The sequence below is a fragment of the Hypomesus transpacificus genome, chromosome 8 (genome assembly GCF_021917145.1).
Source record: "Hypomesus transpacificus isolate Combined female chromosome 8, fHypTra1, whole genome shotgun sequence".
Lineage (NCBI taxonomy): Eukaryota > Metazoa > Chordata > Actinopteri > Osmeriformes > Osmeridae > Hypomesus > Hypomesus transpacificus.
In genome coordinates, this window is record NC_061067.1 from 4,767,993 (window position 1) to 4,784,927 (window position 16,935).

General features: G+C 50.2%; 2 protein-coding genes across 6 annotated transcripts in view; both read left to right on the forward strand.

Annotated features, from left to right (window-relative positions):
- LOC124470410 (dnaJ homolog subfamily C member 13) overlaps window positions 1-3,922 on the forward strand; it is a 30,733-nt gene extending 26,811 nt beyond the window's left edge. For all 4 annotated transcript variants that reach the window (XM_047024268.1, XM_047024269.1, XM_047024270.1 and 1 more), the window contains 7 exons: window positions 18-60; window positions 143-316; window positions 470-649; window positions 867-1,007; window positions 1,291-1,434; window positions 1,531-1,630; window positions 2,544-3,922. In XM_047024268.1, the coding sequence (XP_046880224.1) occupies window positions 18-60; window positions 143-316; window positions 470-649; window positions 867-1,007; window positions 1,291-1,434; window positions 1,531-1,630; window positions 2,544-2,641 (880 nt within the window). In that variant the 3' untranslated portion in view covers window positions 2,642-3,922. The remainder of the gene's footprint in view (window positions 1-17; window positions 61-142; window positions 317-469; window positions 650-866; window positions 1,008-1,290; window positions 1,435-1,530; window positions 1,631-2,543) is intronic.
- A 324-nt stretch (window positions 3,923-4,246) lies between these two features.
- On the forward strand, window positions 4,247-15,777 carry topbp1 (DNA topoisomerase II binding protein 1). Of its 2 annotated transcripts, none has more exons than XM_047024279.1 (30): window positions 4,247-4,630; window positions 4,757-4,850; window positions 4,940-5,074; window positions 5,283-5,426; window positions 7,325-7,506; window positions 7,729-7,922; window positions 8,062-8,244; window positions 8,478-8,644; window positions 8,807-8,970; window positions 9,104-9,357; window positions 9,491-9,732; window positions 9,871-9,975; window positions 10,135-10,307; window positions 10,438-10,649; window positions 10,854-10,993; window positions 11,083-11,259; window positions 11,337-11,519; window positions 11,605-11,729; window positions 11,856-11,979; window positions 12,196-12,357; window positions 12,461-12,569; window positions 12,670-12,865; window positions 12,958-13,196; window positions 13,395-13,528; window positions 13,754-13,865; window positions 14,069-14,232; window positions 14,686-14,814; window positions 15,036-15,125; window positions 15,220-15,381; window positions 15,508-15,777. In XM_047024279.1, exons 2-30 carry the CDS (start codon window positions 4,764-4,766, stop codon window positions 15,646-15,648), a joined length of 4,629 nt encoding a protein of 1,542 aa, XP_046880235.1. In that variant the 5' UTR covers window positions 4,247-4,630; window positions 4,757-4,763; the 3' UTR covers window positions 15,649-15,777. The 2 variants fall into 2 exon arrangements, with proteins under 2 accessions (XP_046880235.1, XP_046880236.1); XM_047024280.1 differs by having other exon boundaries at window positions 13,757-13,865.
- Window positions 15,778-16,935: the final 1,158 nt, after the last annotated feature.

Genomic DNA, 16,935 nt, shown 5'->3' on the forward strand with positions numbered 1-16,935 from the left:
TCTCTCATCCTCTGCAGACACTTTAAGCAGCAGAAGGACAACCCAGATGTCAACTGGAGAGTAAGTTTAACAGTGAACACGCCAAAGCAAGTCATGATGTCCTTTTAATGTTTGGGGCTAACCAGGTCCCAATTGGGTTTAGTTACCAGAGGATTTCACAGTGGCGTACGGGGCGGGGCAGGGCGAGCTCGCCGTGGGCGGAGTCTTCCTGCGTATCTTCATCGCCCAGCCGGGCTGGGTGCTGCGTAAACCCAGGGAGTTCCTGGTGTCCCTCCTGGAGACCCTGACTGAGCTGCTGGAGAAGAACAACCCCCATGTAAGAACACGCACTCCGCCAGCATCCTACATCCTATACAACGACCTAAAATACCTATCAATTTACACATCGTGTTCATTTGGTTCTGGACCTCAGAATACCTTCACTGCTTGTTCATTCTTAACTCTCCATCCCCTGCCTCCCTAACCACAGGGTGAGGCCCTAGAAACGGTTACCACAGCAGCGGTGTGCCTGTTCAGCACCCAGAGCCAGTTGGCAGACCAAGTCCCTCCTCTGGGTCACTTGCCCCGCGTCCTGGCTGCCCTCAACCACAAGAACAACGCCGTGCCCAAGAGCTCCATTAGACTCATCCACGTCCTCTCCGACAACGAGGTGAGCAGCGCTTCTGCCCACACACACACACGGTTTTATATCATATCGAAAGCTCAAATCTGGTCATGTCCGGCATTGGAAGCTGTAGGCTAGGTGGTTCAGCAGTGAGGTGCATTTTGGAAAATATCGATATCTCTCAACTTTAACCCACTTCAAAGGGAGAGTAATGATCCATAGTTCAGAGGGGAAAGACTGTAATGTGTGTGTGTGTGCGCAGCTGTGTGTGCGCTCCATGGCCTCCCTGGAGACCATCGGGCCCCTGATGAGTGGGATGAAGGTGAGGGCAGACATGGCAGGCCTGGCCTGCGAAGCCCTCAACCGCATGTTCCAGAAGGAGCAGACTGACCTGGTGGCTCAGGTACAGCTCTCCTCTACACACGTACTAAGACAACATGGCCAGTGAACTGCATCGAAATGTTCTTCAACACCCATTTATATACTCTCAATGCTAGCTCTGTACTTACTGGATCGTATGCAGTACAGCGCTTACAAAATGTATTCATACTATCTGAACACAGTTTGTAAAGAGAATGTGTCTCTCAAAGTGATAAATACAGTTGAGTGTAAACAAACATTTTGGGGCCAACATTACTGACCACCTCTGATGGAGTTGAAAGCCAGTGTGTGCTGTGCTCCTCCAGGCTCTGAGGGTGGAGTTGGTGCCATACCTCCTGCGGCTGCTGGAAGGGATCGGTCTGGAGACCCTGGACAACCCCTCCGCCACCAAGGCCCAGATCGTCAAGGCTCTCAAGTCCATGACGCGCAGCCTGCAGTACGGAGAACAGGTAAACAGAAGCAGCGCTTCCCAAGACCTGGGGGCTATCACTGTTCTAATACTGTCTCATACTTGGGTGGCTGAGAAATCTCCCTGTGTGTTGAAGGTGAATGAGATCCTGTCTAGGTCCACGGTGTGGAGTGCCTTCAAAGACCAGAAACACGACCTCTTCATCTCCGATTCCCAGACCGCAGGGTACCTGACAGGTATGACGCTGCGCATAGCCCTTGTCTGTATTTTGAAGGCACGCTCTAAACTGGATCTGAATCCTTCTGCTCCTATGCTTCCCTTAGCAGCGCTTGTGGCACGCACTCACTGGTTTTGCTTCCTCCCTTATACCTTGCCTCCCCTGTCCTCTCCTTCCTCCCTCCTCTTGGGATTCTGCTCCCACCCGTCTCTTCTTCCTCCTCCTATCAATATGTCTCTTTCTCCTCCTTTCCTCCTCCTCCTCCCCCTCAGGTGTGTCCACTCCTTCTCTCATGGCAGCCAGTAGCCCCTTGCGGAGTGGCCTCTAGGAGCTAGTGGAAGGGTCACTTCCAGCCCTCCTCTCTCTTGCTCTGACGCAGGTAGACTTTGTCCTCGCTCACTCCCACCTTCATTCCCTGCACTCTTTCTTCCCATAACTTCCTACCGCCACGCATTTCCTCCACTTCCTGTGTCTCTCTTGTGTCCACCTCTCCATCTTTCCGAGACAGGTAAGGGAAGGCCGATGTCTGCATAGGGGGGGGAGAACCCAACGAAGAGGCGGTCTTCGATTAGATAACAATCTAACCTCACAACTCAAATGATCATGTATAATACCATATCAATCACTAAACATCCGCACCATCCTTTGCATACATTTCATAAAACTCATAGTCCTCACAGCGTAGCACAACCCGATATCTCTAGTACCATATCATGTCACTTTGACTGGCTTTGAGGCTAAACTTTAGTTATCCAAATGTACATTTTGATACGTTTGACTTATTTCCATCCAGGAAGTTATTAGACACACATCACTACCAGAGGATAACATGTATAAATGTACAAACATAATACTACTAATAATCCCATGTGGTCTTCCGTGGTAAACCTTGTGCTACCTCCCACCCTCACCCCTCCTTCTCTGTCCTGCAGGTCCAGGAGTAGCAGGCTACCTTACAGCAGGAACGGGGGCCACCGTGATATCCAGCATCCCACCCCCTGTAGACAACGACATTGGAGACCTGGGCTGATGGATGGACAGACAGATATTGACTGATGATGAACTCAGGCTCCCAGAATGCCCTGCAGCTCCAATGCTGCACCTCTGAGAGGACTGCTCAGCTCCCTGATGGGAGGAGAGAGAGGGAGGGAGGGAAGGAGGGTGGAAAAGAGAGACGGAGGGAGAGAGGAAGGAGAGAAGAGAGAGGGGGAGAGAGAGAGAGAGAGAGAGAGAGAGAGAGTGAGTGAGTGAGTGTGAGTGAGAGAGTGGGTTATCACTATAGCTTGACTGTTCCCACTGTGTCTGCCATACCCTCCAACTGTCACTCTCCTTCCAGCACTCACAGTCTTCGTAAACACGTTTTGATTGTTTTATTGAACAAACCCTTGTTATTTGTTTTGTTAAAATTTTTGCTTCTTTTTGATTCTTCCAATGAGATGAGAATAGTTTACTTTTGTATAAATATATTTTTTACTCTTGATTTTCTTTAGTGGGAGGAAAAATGGGGGACTGAAAAGGATGAGTCTAGTTGGTCCGGTCTATCCTCCATTCTGTTCTCCTTCCTCTTCCCCGTGCCCTGTCTAAACGTACTTGATCTCACACACACACACCCTTGAAGGGTGTCTGGCCTGACTATATGTGACCACAAGACAAAGACGGCGTCATCTCATTCTCACAGGACCTCCAGTACTTTGTTCCTGTTAACTCCAACAGGATATTTCCTAGTTTTATAATGTTGTTTTGAGAGTGTCACATGCAAAAGGTGATCAACTGATCTGAGAATTTTCACCAAATCTTGATGTATTTTCATCCTGCACCTGTTCTTTCAAGGAACCCGAGCGAGAACGTTCAAGCAGGAGCTGGCGATAAGTCCTACCCGTCCTTCACAATCACACGTGAAGTTGGCTCGTGTGCTCTGTCCTCCAAGGCCCTGTCCTCTGTACTTCATCATGATTATGGCCCTGTCCACAATTCCACTCTACTTATTCCCAATGAAGGCTTTTCTCCTCTCTGCCTCTACCAACAAAATGTTAATCTCTGTGTTATTTTCCTTCCCCAGAATGCAAAAAGCACTATAATATTTATAAGTCAATAACGGCCTTTACCAACTGAAATGAGCTTCTGCTAAGACTTGAGGAATGATGATACTGACTGATTATACATATATGTGAAAGACTAGTGCAATTGTGAAATGTTCAATGTAATATGACGTATATAAACTTTCTATATTGAATGTACATTAAAAAATGAATCAGTCGCACTTGTACATACAATTTTAAGAATAAAAGGGAACCCACAGTGTTGTTCTTTTGCATTTGTACATGTCTGAAGCTTCCATCAAGTTTGAGGCTTACGAGGAGGAATTACGTTCATCTTCTCAACTGACAACTTCTTACAGGTAACAGACTGATACAACTTTAAAAGCTAGTATATAATGTGACAATACTTATGCAAAGACTGAAACTGTTTTCTGGGCATTGTGTGTAATTTAAATAGCGTGTATAAAGTTCTGTCAAAGTATAGCTTAGGGGCTCCGTAGCATTGCCTGAATAAAAGTGAATATTTTTGTGCAGGCAACAGGGAGGCCTACACATCGATCACATAGGTCCTTAACTTCACTTCCGTCTGAATCTGATTACGATTGGCGCGAATCACAACAACAACAATGCAACCCTTAAAACACTCAGCAACTTTAACTAGCTTTGTTTTATGATAACAGCTCACTTGAGAGTAGCTCAGAAATGCCATCTTTATTTCGACTTCCTATGAAGTGGTGCGGATAAATATGTCAGATGATATATGTTTAATGTTATTTAGTAATCGGGGTGAACCTTCGGAATAATAACTGTAAAGTTCTAAGGGCACGGGCGCTCTGTCGTCAGGAGCCCATGGTGTTTCTTAATCTCTTGACACTTGTCGGTTTATATAGCAATTCAAACTTTTCCCCTGTCCTTTGGTGTATTCTTTTTTATTATCAAAGAATACTGTCAATTACTTAAATTAAAGGCACGACACGGAGGTAAGAAGACGTAACTTTCCTATATAGCTAGCTCTAGCATGCTAGCTAGGTACAGAGATGGAAGTCGGCAAGATTAGTAGCCAACAGTCGTCATGTAAAGAATCGTTGATGTTTGACTTTACGCAGGTTCAGCATGTCGAAAGAAGACAGGGAGCAATACGTGGTGAAGTTTGTTGAAACAAATGGCAAAAAGACGGGCTTTGCTGCTAAGGCCTATGAGGTAAATTTCACCTGTACTATGCTCTGAACATACAGCTGGGAGCTGTCATGTCCAGGACTATATAACAGAAGTGTCATGTTATGATACAGGCTATCATGGAGTTGCAGTCGGAGAAATATCTGAAAACCATAGATGAGAAGACTGCCCTGCAGATGGACCACAACGACAAGTCTCTGTTTGTCTTTAGCAGTTTTTTCACACCGGCTTTCCTCCACTGCAAGAAGGTCTGTATGGTTACCTAGTTATGACTAAATTGATGTTCCCAGGTTATGCTGCAACATCACTGTTTCCTACAGTGTGTCTCTGTCTAACTTCTACTGCAGGGACAAGACAATACCCACATTTCAAAATATGAATTTACGTTAATATGTAAAAAAAACAAAAGATTCCAGTAACACCCCTTCCCTCCTTCCCTCCCTGTGTCCTCTGTAGCTGGGCTGTAGGGTGGTGAGTCCCCTGGTGGTGCTGTACTGTCTGCAGCAGCAGAGATGTGTCCCCAAAGCAGAGCAGCCCATCTACAACATGGCCATGGCTGACGTCACCATCTCCTGCACCAGTCTGGACAAGGATGCCAGGGTCAGTCCACAGAACCCCCATTTCACATCCACAATGTTTCACAGAGATTATATACAGTGCCCTCCAAAAGTATTGGAACAGTGAGGCGAATTCCTTTATTTTTGCTGTAGACTGAAAACATTTGGGCTTGACATCAAATAATGAACGTGAGACCAGAGATCAACGTTTCAGCTTTTATTTCCAGGTATTTACATCAGGATCTGATGCACAACTAAGAAAATATCACATTTTGTTTGAATCCACCCATTTGTCATGTGATCAAAAGTATTGGAACAGATATACTTAAAACATATTTAAGTGAATAAGACTTAATATTTAGTTGCAAATCCTTTGCTTTCAATAACTGCAGCAAGTCTGTGACCCATTGACGTCACCAAACTTTTGCATTCTTCCTTTTTGATGCTTTCCCAGGCTTTCACTGCAGCCTCTTTCAGTTGTTGTTTGTTTTGTGGGGTTCCTCCCTTCAGTCTCCTCTTAAGCAGGTAAAATGCATGCTCTATAGGGTTTAAGTCTGGAGATTGACTTGGCCAGTCTAATACCTTCCATTTCTTGCCCCTGATGAACTCCTTTGTTGTTTTGGCAGTGTGTTTTGGGTCGTTATCTTGCTGCATGATGAAGGCTCTGCCAATCAGTTTGGTTGCATCTTTCCTTAAATTGGCAGACAAAATGTTTCTGTAGACTTCCGAGTTCATTTTGCTGCTGCCATCATGTGTTACATCCTCAATGAAGATTAATGAGCCCATCCCAGAAGAAGCCATGCAAGCCCAAGCCATGACATTACCTCCACCGTGTTTCACAGATGAGCTTGTGTGTTTGGGATCATGAGCAGTTCCTTTCTTTCTCCAAACTTTAGCCTTTCCATCACTTTGGTAAAAGTTAATCTTTGTCTCATCAGTCCATAAAACTTTGTCCCAGAATTTTTGAGGTTCATCTCTGTACTTTTTGGCAAATTCCAGCCTGGCCTTCCTATTCTTCTTGCTAATGAGTGGTTTGCATCTTCTGGTGTAGCCCTTGTACTTTTGTTCATGAAGTCTTCTGCGAACAGTAGATAGTGATACCTTCACTCCTGCCATCTGGAGGTTGTTGCTGATCTCACTAACAGTTGTTTTAGGGTCTTTCTTTACAGCTCTCACAATGTTTCTGTCATCAACTGCTGATGTTTTCCTTGGTCTACCTGTTCGACGTCTGTTACTTAGTACACCAGTAGTTTTCTTCTTCTTCAGGACATTCCAAATGGTTGTACTGGCTATGGCCAATGTTTCTGCAATGGCTCTGATTGATTTTCCATCTTCTCTAAGACTCACAATTGCTTGTTTTTCACCCAAAGACAGCGCTCTGGTTTTCATGTTGTTTTCACCTCTGAATACAGTCTGCATAGACAAAACCTATCTTACCCAATCTGAACCTGAGTGTAGACATTCAGTGGTATTTATTGATTGAATAATGTATGTAATAGGACACGCCTGGGCAACAAAACACACCTGTCAGTCATATGTTCCAATACTTTTGCTCACGTGACAAATGGGTGGGTTCGAACAAAAAGGTGATATTTTCTAATTTGTGCATCAGATCCTGATGTAAATACCTGGAAATAAAAGCTGAAACGTTGATCTCTGGTTTCACATTCATCGTTTGATGTCAAGCCCAAATGTTTTCAGTCTACAGCAAAAATAAAGGAATTGGCCTCACTGTTCCAATACTTTTGGAGGGCACTGTAGATGAGAATGACATGATTCTCTATCCTGTGATCATTTTGTGTCTCTGTGGGTCGCTGTCCCCATTGGACCATGTGTGTGTGTCCATATGTGTCCATGTTTTCACATCACTCTGGATTGTGAGTATGTATTTGTCCCGTCTTTCTGCGTTGTCCGCCCGTGCCCTTGTGGACCCATCCACAGACGGATGTGATGAACCTGGTTCAGCTGATGGGAGGGCACTTCTACCGGGACCTCAACGTGTCTGTGACCCACCTGGTCGCCGGGGAAGTTGGCAGCAAGAAGTACGTGGTGGCGGCCAGCCTGGGCAAGCCCATTCTGCTGCCCTGCTGGGTCAGAGACTGCTGGCAGAAGTCCCAGGACAGGTGGGCATACTCGCTCTTCCTTCCCTGTTTTACTTTTGCAACAATTGTTCTTGTATGAAAGGATACTTTTGGATAGCATTTTCTGGGTTAATACATGATAGACTTGAGTTGGTCTGAATTTGTGTGTAGCTGTATGTCAGAAGGTTGCTCTACCCCCCCTCCCTCTCTGTCACTCACACATTCCCTATCCCTTCCTCCTCCACCCGTCCACCCCCTCCCCAGCCTGTTCCGATACACAGAGCTGCCGGAGGAGGAGTACCGCTGTCCCGTGCTGCAGGGCTGCACCGTGTGTGTGACCGGCCTCTCCACCGTGGAGCGCAAGGAGGTGCAGCGCCTCTGCCAGGAGCACGGAGGCAGCTACACCGGCCAGCTCAAGATGAACGAGTGCACCCACCTCATCGTCAGCGAGCCCTCCGGTAACTCAACTCCTGACATACCCCTCGTTTTCATATAAACATGACAGGTTCATGTCTCTTAAACGGCGTCAATGGTTTTGTAGTCTCATGGCTCTGTCACATCTGCCCCCTAAGTTCCAATGTGTGTGTCCATGTCCAGGCCCAAAGTATGAGTGTGCCCGGAAGTGGAACGTGTTCTGCGTGTCTCTCCACTGGCTGTTTGACAGCATAGAGAAGGGCTTCTGTCAGGATGAGAGCAGGTACAATGTGGAGCGCTCAGCCACGGCCAAGTCCAGCAAGCCCCAGACCTCCACCCCCACCGGAACTAGCAGGAAGAGGGACGGTGAGCTACACCACAAAGGGCATTTTGTTTCGTCCGCACTTCTTCCATTTCTTTGATATCCAAGCTTAACAGGGTCTCTTCTTCCTAAGAGAACGTCATATGCGGTTGCATATTCATATGTTGTAAAGTGTGTTTCAGCGCTGTCTGATGGCCTGTGCTTGTGATCCTTTAGTTTGTTGTTCCCCCTGTGTTTCCATGTGTTGGTCTGATTTGTTGTTGTTGTTGTCCGCCAGAGGGTCCATCTCTTCTGGGGCTGAGCCACATCTCTGTGAACAGCAGCCTGACGGTCAACGACACGGCCCTCACCAACGCCACGGTGAGCCGCCTGGACCTGCCAGACCCCCTGGACACCCTGGACCTCAGCACCTGCCCCTCAGACGACCTGCTGGACGGCTGCAAGGTTCACCTCGCATCTCTCCTCACCACACATCTCTGTTCTGTCACGCCCGCTTCCGAAAAAACCTCCAATGTGAGGTCCTGTTTTATAAACGGGCCGTCCGTACGAGGTCAGGGCGAAAAAGGTTTTGGTGGCGTTGTGTGTGAGTGTGGCTTCTGTGTGCAGATCTTCCTGTGTGGCCAGCCAGGGAAGAGGCTTGAGAAGCTGAGGCGGCTGGTCAGTGCTGCCGGAGGCCTGCGCTTCAACCAGCCCTGCGACGGCCTCACGCACGTCGTCATGGGAGACCTGGACGCAGAGGCCACAGCCTTCCTGGACAAGGCCACGCACAGGTCAGAGGTCATGATGATGGTGCTGGGCAAAGGCCACTAATCCTATGTTGTTCCAATGATGTTATCATGCTTATTTGTAGAATTCTTCCCAAGTATTTGGATTATATGTGTGTGTGTGTGTGTGGTTCTCCAGGCCTCATGTGGTGACAGTACAGTGGCTACTAGACAGCTTCTCCAGAGGCAGCCTGCTGCCTGAGGAGTCCTACTTCCACCCCTCCTGTCTGCCACCTGCCCCGGCCACGCTGGCCATGCCTGCCCCCCGCACCCCTGCCCCCCGCCCCAGCTCCTCTTCAGCTGCCCCCCTGGTCCCCAGCCCCCCCACCCCCAGGCACCAGAGGGCAGAGGAGGACATGCTCTCTCAGTACCTAGATGATGACCCGACAGTGGGTGAGAACCATCTCTAGAGAGAACCATCTCTCTCTTGTCTAATTGTCATTTAAAAACATTAGACCATACTCAATCAAACCAGACAGACCTTATTTCGACAGCTGACTAATGGCTTCCGTTCTCTCTCCTCCAGTGGAGATGCCCCCCCCAGCAGCTACAGAACCAGAGCCCTGGGGGCCCGGCCAGACCTCCGTGGCTGGTCCTGGGGCTGGTCCTGGGGCTGGTCCTGGGGCTGGTCCTGGGGCTGCGGCAGACTCTACCATGCAGGAGGACAGTGAGGCCGGCCTGTTTGCTGGAAAGAGGTTCCTCCTGGTGGGCTTTGATCCAGACGCAGAAACTGAGCTGTCCTCCCTGTTGGTGGACAACGCAGGGAAGGTACTGATGATGATGATGATTAGGGTGGTGAAGACATGTTGTGTTTAGAGGGACAGGGATCTGTGTGATGTGTGAACCCACAGATACTTTTCCACCCTGGAGTAGAATGAAGCTGTTCTAATCTAGTCCTAATCTCAGGTTCTGGTGGGCCGCACGCGGGCAGTGGCAGATTATGCTGTGGTCCCCCTGCTGGGCTGTGAGGTGGAGGCTACGGTGGAAGAGGTCGTCACGGATACCTGGCTGGTAAGATATTCTGCACGGAGAGAGATGGAAATCATCAAATTGTGTAAAACCGTTATTTTCTAGCAATTTACCTCTCACAAGATGCATTCTTGGAATAGTTTTACTGTTGGCTGTTTATTGGGAATAATGTGTGTGTCTATCTCTGTCTCTCTCCTTCAGGCTATGTGTGTGGAGCAGCAGTGTGTGCTAGACCTGTCCTCCCACCCTCTGTTCACCCCAGTCCCAGTCCTGGAGGGGCGCTCTCCTCTCAGAGACTGTGTCCTCTCTGTCAGCCAGTTCATTGGAGCAGAGAGGGAGTCTCTGATCGAGCTGGCCAGGCACCTTGGAGCCAGGTAACACACACACACAGCACCTATCTTATTTAGGCACACATTCTTCTGTGCAGGTCATTTTGTTTACATTCTCTTGTAACTTTTCTGTCTCCTTCCTTCCTTCCTTCCCTCCCGCCCTTTCCTCCCATAGTGTGCAGGACTACTTTGTGCGCATGGCCAACCCAAGGAAGGGCATGCTGGCCAGCACCCACCTGGTTCTCCAGACCCCCGAGGGCTCCAAGTACCAGGCGGCCCAGAAGTGGGGCCTGCCTGCCGTCACCCTGCGCTGGGTCCTGCAGTCAGCCCGGACAGGCCGGCGGGCCGAGGAGGGCCGCTTCCTGGTGGACCTGCCCCCTTCACCAGGTCAGAGGGCAGCACGCTGGGTCATCAGCCCTCCTTCCCAAGCCGGGCTCCAACAGAATACAGCCCAGTCCCTTAGGCTTTCATTTAGCCTTGTCATTTGTCCATCGTACATTGTTGATGCGTATTCAGACTGATGAAGAACACCTGTGGTGCTAGTCTCTGTCTGACTGTGTCTGTAACATTGTTGTTCATGTTCCTCCACAGAGAGAGAGGAGGAGAGTTTTGTGGGGGGCTCCCAGAAGACCCCCATGCCCCCTCCTCAGGCCTCCCCTGAGATCGCCCTGCTGGGGCCGCAGAGCGGCAAGGCCATCACCCCTCTGGACTTGGGCCGCTTCCAGAGCAAGGTGTGTTGTCGCTTGATTGGTTGATTTGATGGACTTTGGTGGACCCTGAAGTGTTGGCCAACACTGTGTGTGTATGTGTGTGTTATAAGATGTTCCAGTCAGCATTGGACCAGCTGAACCCCAAGGTGGAGGCCAGCACCCCCGGTCAGGATGGGGGGGTGTGCAGCAGGAGAGCCCCCCCTCAGATCGAGACCCCCCTCAAGCTGGACACGCCCTCTCGCTTTCTCAGCAGAGACCAGCTCTTCAGACCCTCCTTCAACATCAAGGTCAGAATAGAAAAGACTAGAACAAACGTCGGCAGACTGCTCTAGACGCGCTACAAACGCTTGTCTGATTGTCTCAGGATGCGTTGGCGACGTTGGAGACCCCGGGGGGGCGGTCCCAGGCTGGGGAGAGGGCGGAGACGCCCCTGACGGACATAGTCAACAGGAACCGTCAGGTGGCGCTGGTGAACAGCAGCCGTGGCCACGCCTCCTCAGACCTGCAGGCACTCACAGCCAGCCCTCAGCTCAACATGGGGCCTGAGGTATGAACACACACACAGACACACACTTCCCAACAAACAAGTATAACCTGTTCCATTTGACATAGTAGTGTGTGTGTGTGTCCAGGCCCCGGAGAAGGACTCTTCCCCTGCTGCTCCCCTGGCTGGGGTGGTGGTGTGTGTGGGGAAGAAACTGAGCAAGAAGCAGGGAGAGCTCAACGCCATCGCTGCCTCTCTGGGGGCAGACTTCAGGTAGACCAAACTTCCCTTCTGCTGGTTCATGTCACGGCTCACTTCCTGCTACTCATATCCAATAGCAACTTTCCATTGTCTGTGAATGTATCACCTGTGTGTGTGTGTGTGTGTGTGTGTTTCCAGGTGGTCCTGTGACGACACTGTGACCCACTACCTCTACCAGGGTCGAGTAGGAGATAACACACGGGAGTACCGGGGGGTGAAGGAGAGAGGGCTGCATGTGGTCTCCCAGCACTGGCTCCTGGCTGTACGCTCCTTACACACACACACATTCACTGTATCACAGTGCTGTTTGTGTACAACTTTGTATGCTCATGAAGATTGTCTCGGGCTTTAGAAGCCGCTAAGCTATTAGACTGTGCGAGCACAGTCAATGCTACTGGTCATCTATTTATACAGTGATCTTGTTCTCTAGTTGGACTGATGGCACTAACAGCTTGTGTGTGTGTGTGTGTCTCTCCAGTGTGCTGAGCAGCAGAAGCATGTGTCTGAGTCCCTCTATCCCTTCACCTACAACCCCAAGATGAGCCTGACGCTCAGCCAGGCCCCAGACAGCACCCAGAGGTCCCCCCCGGGGGCCCCCCTCTCCCTGGGCAGGCTCCTCCCAGAGGCCTCAGACTGCAGGGTGAGGCTCACCCACACAGACTAGGTTCTGGGAAATCTTTCTCCCTTCTTTGTCATCTTTCTGTATGGCTCATTATGTCTCTGCTCCTGTTTCATGTCCATAGGATGGTGCTGATCCTGAACACCGTGATGAAGGACAGCCCTCCACCTCCCACCGGCTCACTGATGGAGAGCCTGATGGACAACAAGTGCAGGAGAACACTGAGAAGACAGGTATGTCACACACACACACAAACACACACACACTCTCATACACACAGCACACGCAGACTCATCCCCCCCCCCCCCCCCCCCCCCCCCCCCCCCCCCACAGACTTGTCTGAGACTCTGGAGATGAGGGAGACCCTGCACAGGCAGCTGCAGGCCATCATGTCAGCCACCAAGCTGACCACCGGGCGGCGCTCCTCCGCCAGGCTGACCAGGCTGGGCTCCGGGGGGGGCGACTCCCGGCCCCACACTCCAGACCGGGCAGGCCGCAGTGGGAGCCTACGCACCCTGGAGGCCCTCAGGTAAGAGGGCAAACCCCCCCCCCCATCCCCTGGCATGCCTCATGTCTGTGTCAGTCTGACAGGTGTGCCTGGCCTCCTGCCTGTGTCCCCAGGATGAGCAGGGAGGCCCTCATGGACCTGAACACGGAGCCCTCCCAGAGCGAGCAGATCGTGTGGGACGACCCCACGGCCCGCGAGGAGAGAGCCAGGCTGGCTGACAACATGCAGTGGCCTGGTAGCCCCTCCCAGCACTCAGAGCCCCTGGCCCTGCCCCCAGCGCCGCCCGTCGCCTCCACAGGCAACCTCCCCCAGCTCCGAGACTCCATGACGGACTCAGAGCTGGTGGAAATGGGTGAGGAGGAGGAGGAGGCTGGTTGAGATGAGACTTGACACATTTCCATAAGAATTTGTACAATGTCAAAGCTTTCGGGCCTCAGGGTTTTAGAACTTTTCTAAAGACATAACCTAGTTTGCATGTTGACATTGTGTTACTGCAAGGTGAAGCAGCCTCGTGTGATGTCCTCATCCCTTCCTGTTATGCCCTCCCCAGTGGCCTGTGATGTCATCGAGCAGCAGATGGGTCTGGGGGTGAAGACTCTCCCAGTGGAGGAGCAGATCCTCACTCCTAAAGCCCCCAGTATGGCCTTCCCCCTCGCTAACCCCCCCGTGCCACCTGAGCCACAGGTGAGACACACTCACATGCACACTCTCTGTCTTTCTCAGACACGCACCCTCTTCCCCCCCTCTCCCGCTGTTACAGACAAACATACCGTCTCCAAGACCACTTCCTCTCTCCCGAACTTTCTCTCTCCGACACACACACACACACATAACCTTTTACTGCAGCTCCCCATGGTGAGTTTCCTTCCGTGATATGTTAATGTTGAAAGGTTGTTCCCTCCATCTTAGCAGACAGAGGAGGAGGAGGAGAGGTCAGGGGAGAAGGAGCCCCCCAGGTTCCAGCTGTCCTGCCTCAACCCCCAGGAACGCATCGACTACTGTCACCTCATAGAGGAGCTGGGTGAGTCTGAGGGCGCTCGCTCACTGTTGCTATGTCTCACTGTTGCTATGTCTCACTGTTGCTATGTCTCACTGTTGCTATGTTTCTCCACATCTTTTTCTCGCACTATCTTGCTTTTTCTGCTTTTCCAATTTTCCCTTTCTCTGTCTCATTCCTGGTACTTCTCCCCTCAGTTTCTCTGACCGTGTGTATGTGTCCTGCAGGTGGGGTGGTCCTAGATAAGCAGTGTTTTGACCCCAGCTGTTCTCACATCATCGTGGGGAGCCCCCTGAGGAATGAGAAGTATCTGGCTGCCATGGCAGCAGGAAAGTGGATTCTACACCGCTCCTACCTGGAGGCCTGCCGCTCCGTAGGACACTTCATCCAGGTGTGTGTGTGTGTCAGGAGGACACTTCATCCAGGTGTGTGTGTGTGTCAAGAGGACACTTCATCCAGGTGTGTGTGTGTCAGGAGGACACTTCATCCAGGTGTGTGTGTGTGTCAAGAGGACACTTCATCCAGGTGTGTGTGTGTGTCAAGAGGACACTTCATTCAGGTGTGTGTGTGTGTCAAGAGGACACTTCATTCAGGTCTGCAATGCAGACAATATTAATATCTAACTAGAAAGATTCCTACCTTTGTCAGTGTGTGTGTGTGTGTTTTCATGTCTGTGGCATGATTATCTCGAGGACTGAGTACTGTATGAAGTTGAAAATGGGGCGGTGTATTGTTCAGGACCCGAGGACGTGCATCCACATGTAACCTTGTTTGGATCAGCGGTTTATAGATGTAGAACTCCATAGATGTATGGATGAATGGTCACATGGGCTGTGTGTTCCAGGAGGATGCGTATGAGTGGGGCAGCAGTTCCATCCTGGAGGCTCTTCCCTCCATCACCTCCCAGCAGAGGAGGCTGGCGCTGGCTGGCCTGCGCTGGAGGAGGAGCCTGCAACACCGCACTGGCACAGAGGTACACACACTTTCATATAGAGTTAAGCTCCTCAGACACACACATTTGTACTTACACATCGATACTCAGTCACTCATTCTCATGAGTTGAATCACTCACTATGATAGTCCCTCATGCGCACACACACACTGTCTCCCTCATAGCCCATTCACATTGCAATTGAAGGGCTCTATCCTTGCACGGTGCTCCATGTAACTGTGATTACATGTGACTGCCACCAGGGGGCGTTCAGCGGCTGGACCGTGATGCTGAACATCGACCAGAACAGAGAAGCAGGATTCAGAAGACTGCTGCAGTCTGGAGGAGCCAAGGTAGGGCAATTTTACTCTCCTATACTCCCCCCCCCCTAAAGCTTGTGTTTATCAACATGTTAAGACTTGGTAACCCTCATCCCCCTGTCTCCAGGTGCTGCCCAGCGCCTCCCCAGCCCTCTACAGCAGCACCACACACCTGTTTGCAGACTTCAGCATGCTGAAACCAGGAGACTTCATGGTGGACTTGTCCGAGGCAGCCTCCATGGGTGTCCAGTGCCTAAAGGCAGAGTACATAGCAGACTACCTGATGCAGGTTAGTACAGTCAGAGTACATAGCAGACTTATTGCATATTTAAATGAATATATCCATCTACAACACTGAGGTAAATGTTCAAACCTACTTGGGCCTTTCTCACCTGTGTGGTGTTGTTTGGTGCAGGAGCCCTCTCCTCCTGTAGAGCTGTACTTCCTGTCTGGCTCCTCTGCCCAGGCCCCGGACCCAGACAGAGGAGCCACTCCCGCACGCAAGCGCAAGGCCTCAGGAGACTCCTCCAGGCTCAAGAAGAGCCGCCTCAAATGAAATGAACCCTCCAAACTGTCTTCTCCTTGTCACCGACTGTAGGTATTGCCATTTTAGCAGTGTCTAAGTAACTTGTCTTTGTAAATAAGTATTATTATGATTGTAAGAAAATAAAATTATTTGGAACATGGTTGTTTTTCTTGCTCTCTCTGGCAAGAGTCAATGAAAATATGTTGTCCTAAAGAGAGCACTGTGTACATACTAGTGATTGTGACTCAGGTCATTGATCCCAAACCAGTTGGCTACTTCAGTTGGTACATACACATTCACTGCAAATAAAGTTATATTGCAATGAAGAATAACCTCCCAAATAATCTAAGAAGTCATTGGGGAAGAAGACATTTCTCTGGATCTTCGTCCACTTGCCAATCATCAGTGCTCTCCATCCGCTGTGTATGCCGGCAGAGGGTCCTGTCTTTAAGTGCCAGGTTTGTTTACCCAGAGAGTGGTGGGCCAGATTCCTCTCCTCGTGTGAAGCTGTGCCATGCTGGCTGTCTGTCTGGCTGGTGAGGGGGATCCGCCATCCATGGTGCCCATATGGATGGGTAAGGGGTTTAACCTCCGGGTCGCTGAGCCACCCAACAGTCTCCCCGGATTCAGGGTTCAGCTGCCGTTAGAAGGCAACGGGATTAGGAAGGCGAGGAGAACGGCTTCCCTGTGGGGGAGAGAAGAGGGGGATGGAAGGATGGATGATGCTTTTAAACCCCCATGAGGGTGTTGTGGCGTAGCTCAGGCCTGATGAGGTACCAGCATTTCCTCTGACAATGATGCATCACACAGCACTGGGTGACATTATCTCGCAGGCTATGTTCAGTGGAGCTTCAATGGGTAGCATTCCAATGAGGTGTCCCCCTTTTTGTTTTTGCTCCCAACTGCCCTTTTTTTTCAGCGTGGTGTTTATATTTTGTTTGGCTGTAAAGCAGAACAAGTCTCATAAAGGGATGTCCAATTGTTCATCCACCCCAGATTCTGTGCCTGGTTGTAATGATAAGGACGTTGGATTACAGCTACCCACCCTCGCACCCTTTACCCTTGCCCCAAGACAGACACAGGGACTTTAGTGCTGACAATGATGTTGTGGTGAGGATTGGAAAGTGCCACGATAAGTGTAAATATGTTTGTGCACTTGAGATAGACCAGACCACTCATAATTGACGTTACATGGCATAACCGATAAAACAAAATAAGGTGTTTTATTCAACACTACAGCATGAAGGTATCCTCATTTGTAATGATTGTTTAATCCCTTTATTGTTCAGACTTGTGAGTGACCTACAGGCGGCCCTG

Excerpts from the sequence above, each read along its gene's own strand:
- topbp1 (XM_047024279.1), top strand. The coding sequence starts at position 4,764 with ATGTCGAAAGAAGACAGGGAGCAATACGTGGTGAAGTTTGTTGAAACA. Across the intron at positions 5,427-7,324 it reads GTCTGGACAAGGATGCCAGG|ACGGATGTGATGAACCTGGT; the intron begins GTCAGTCCACAG and ends ACCCATCCACAG. Across the intron at positions 12,866-12,957 it reads CGCACCCTGGAGGCCCTCAG|GATGAGCAGGGAGGCCCTCA; the intron begins GTAAGAGGGCAA and ends CTGTGTCCCCAG.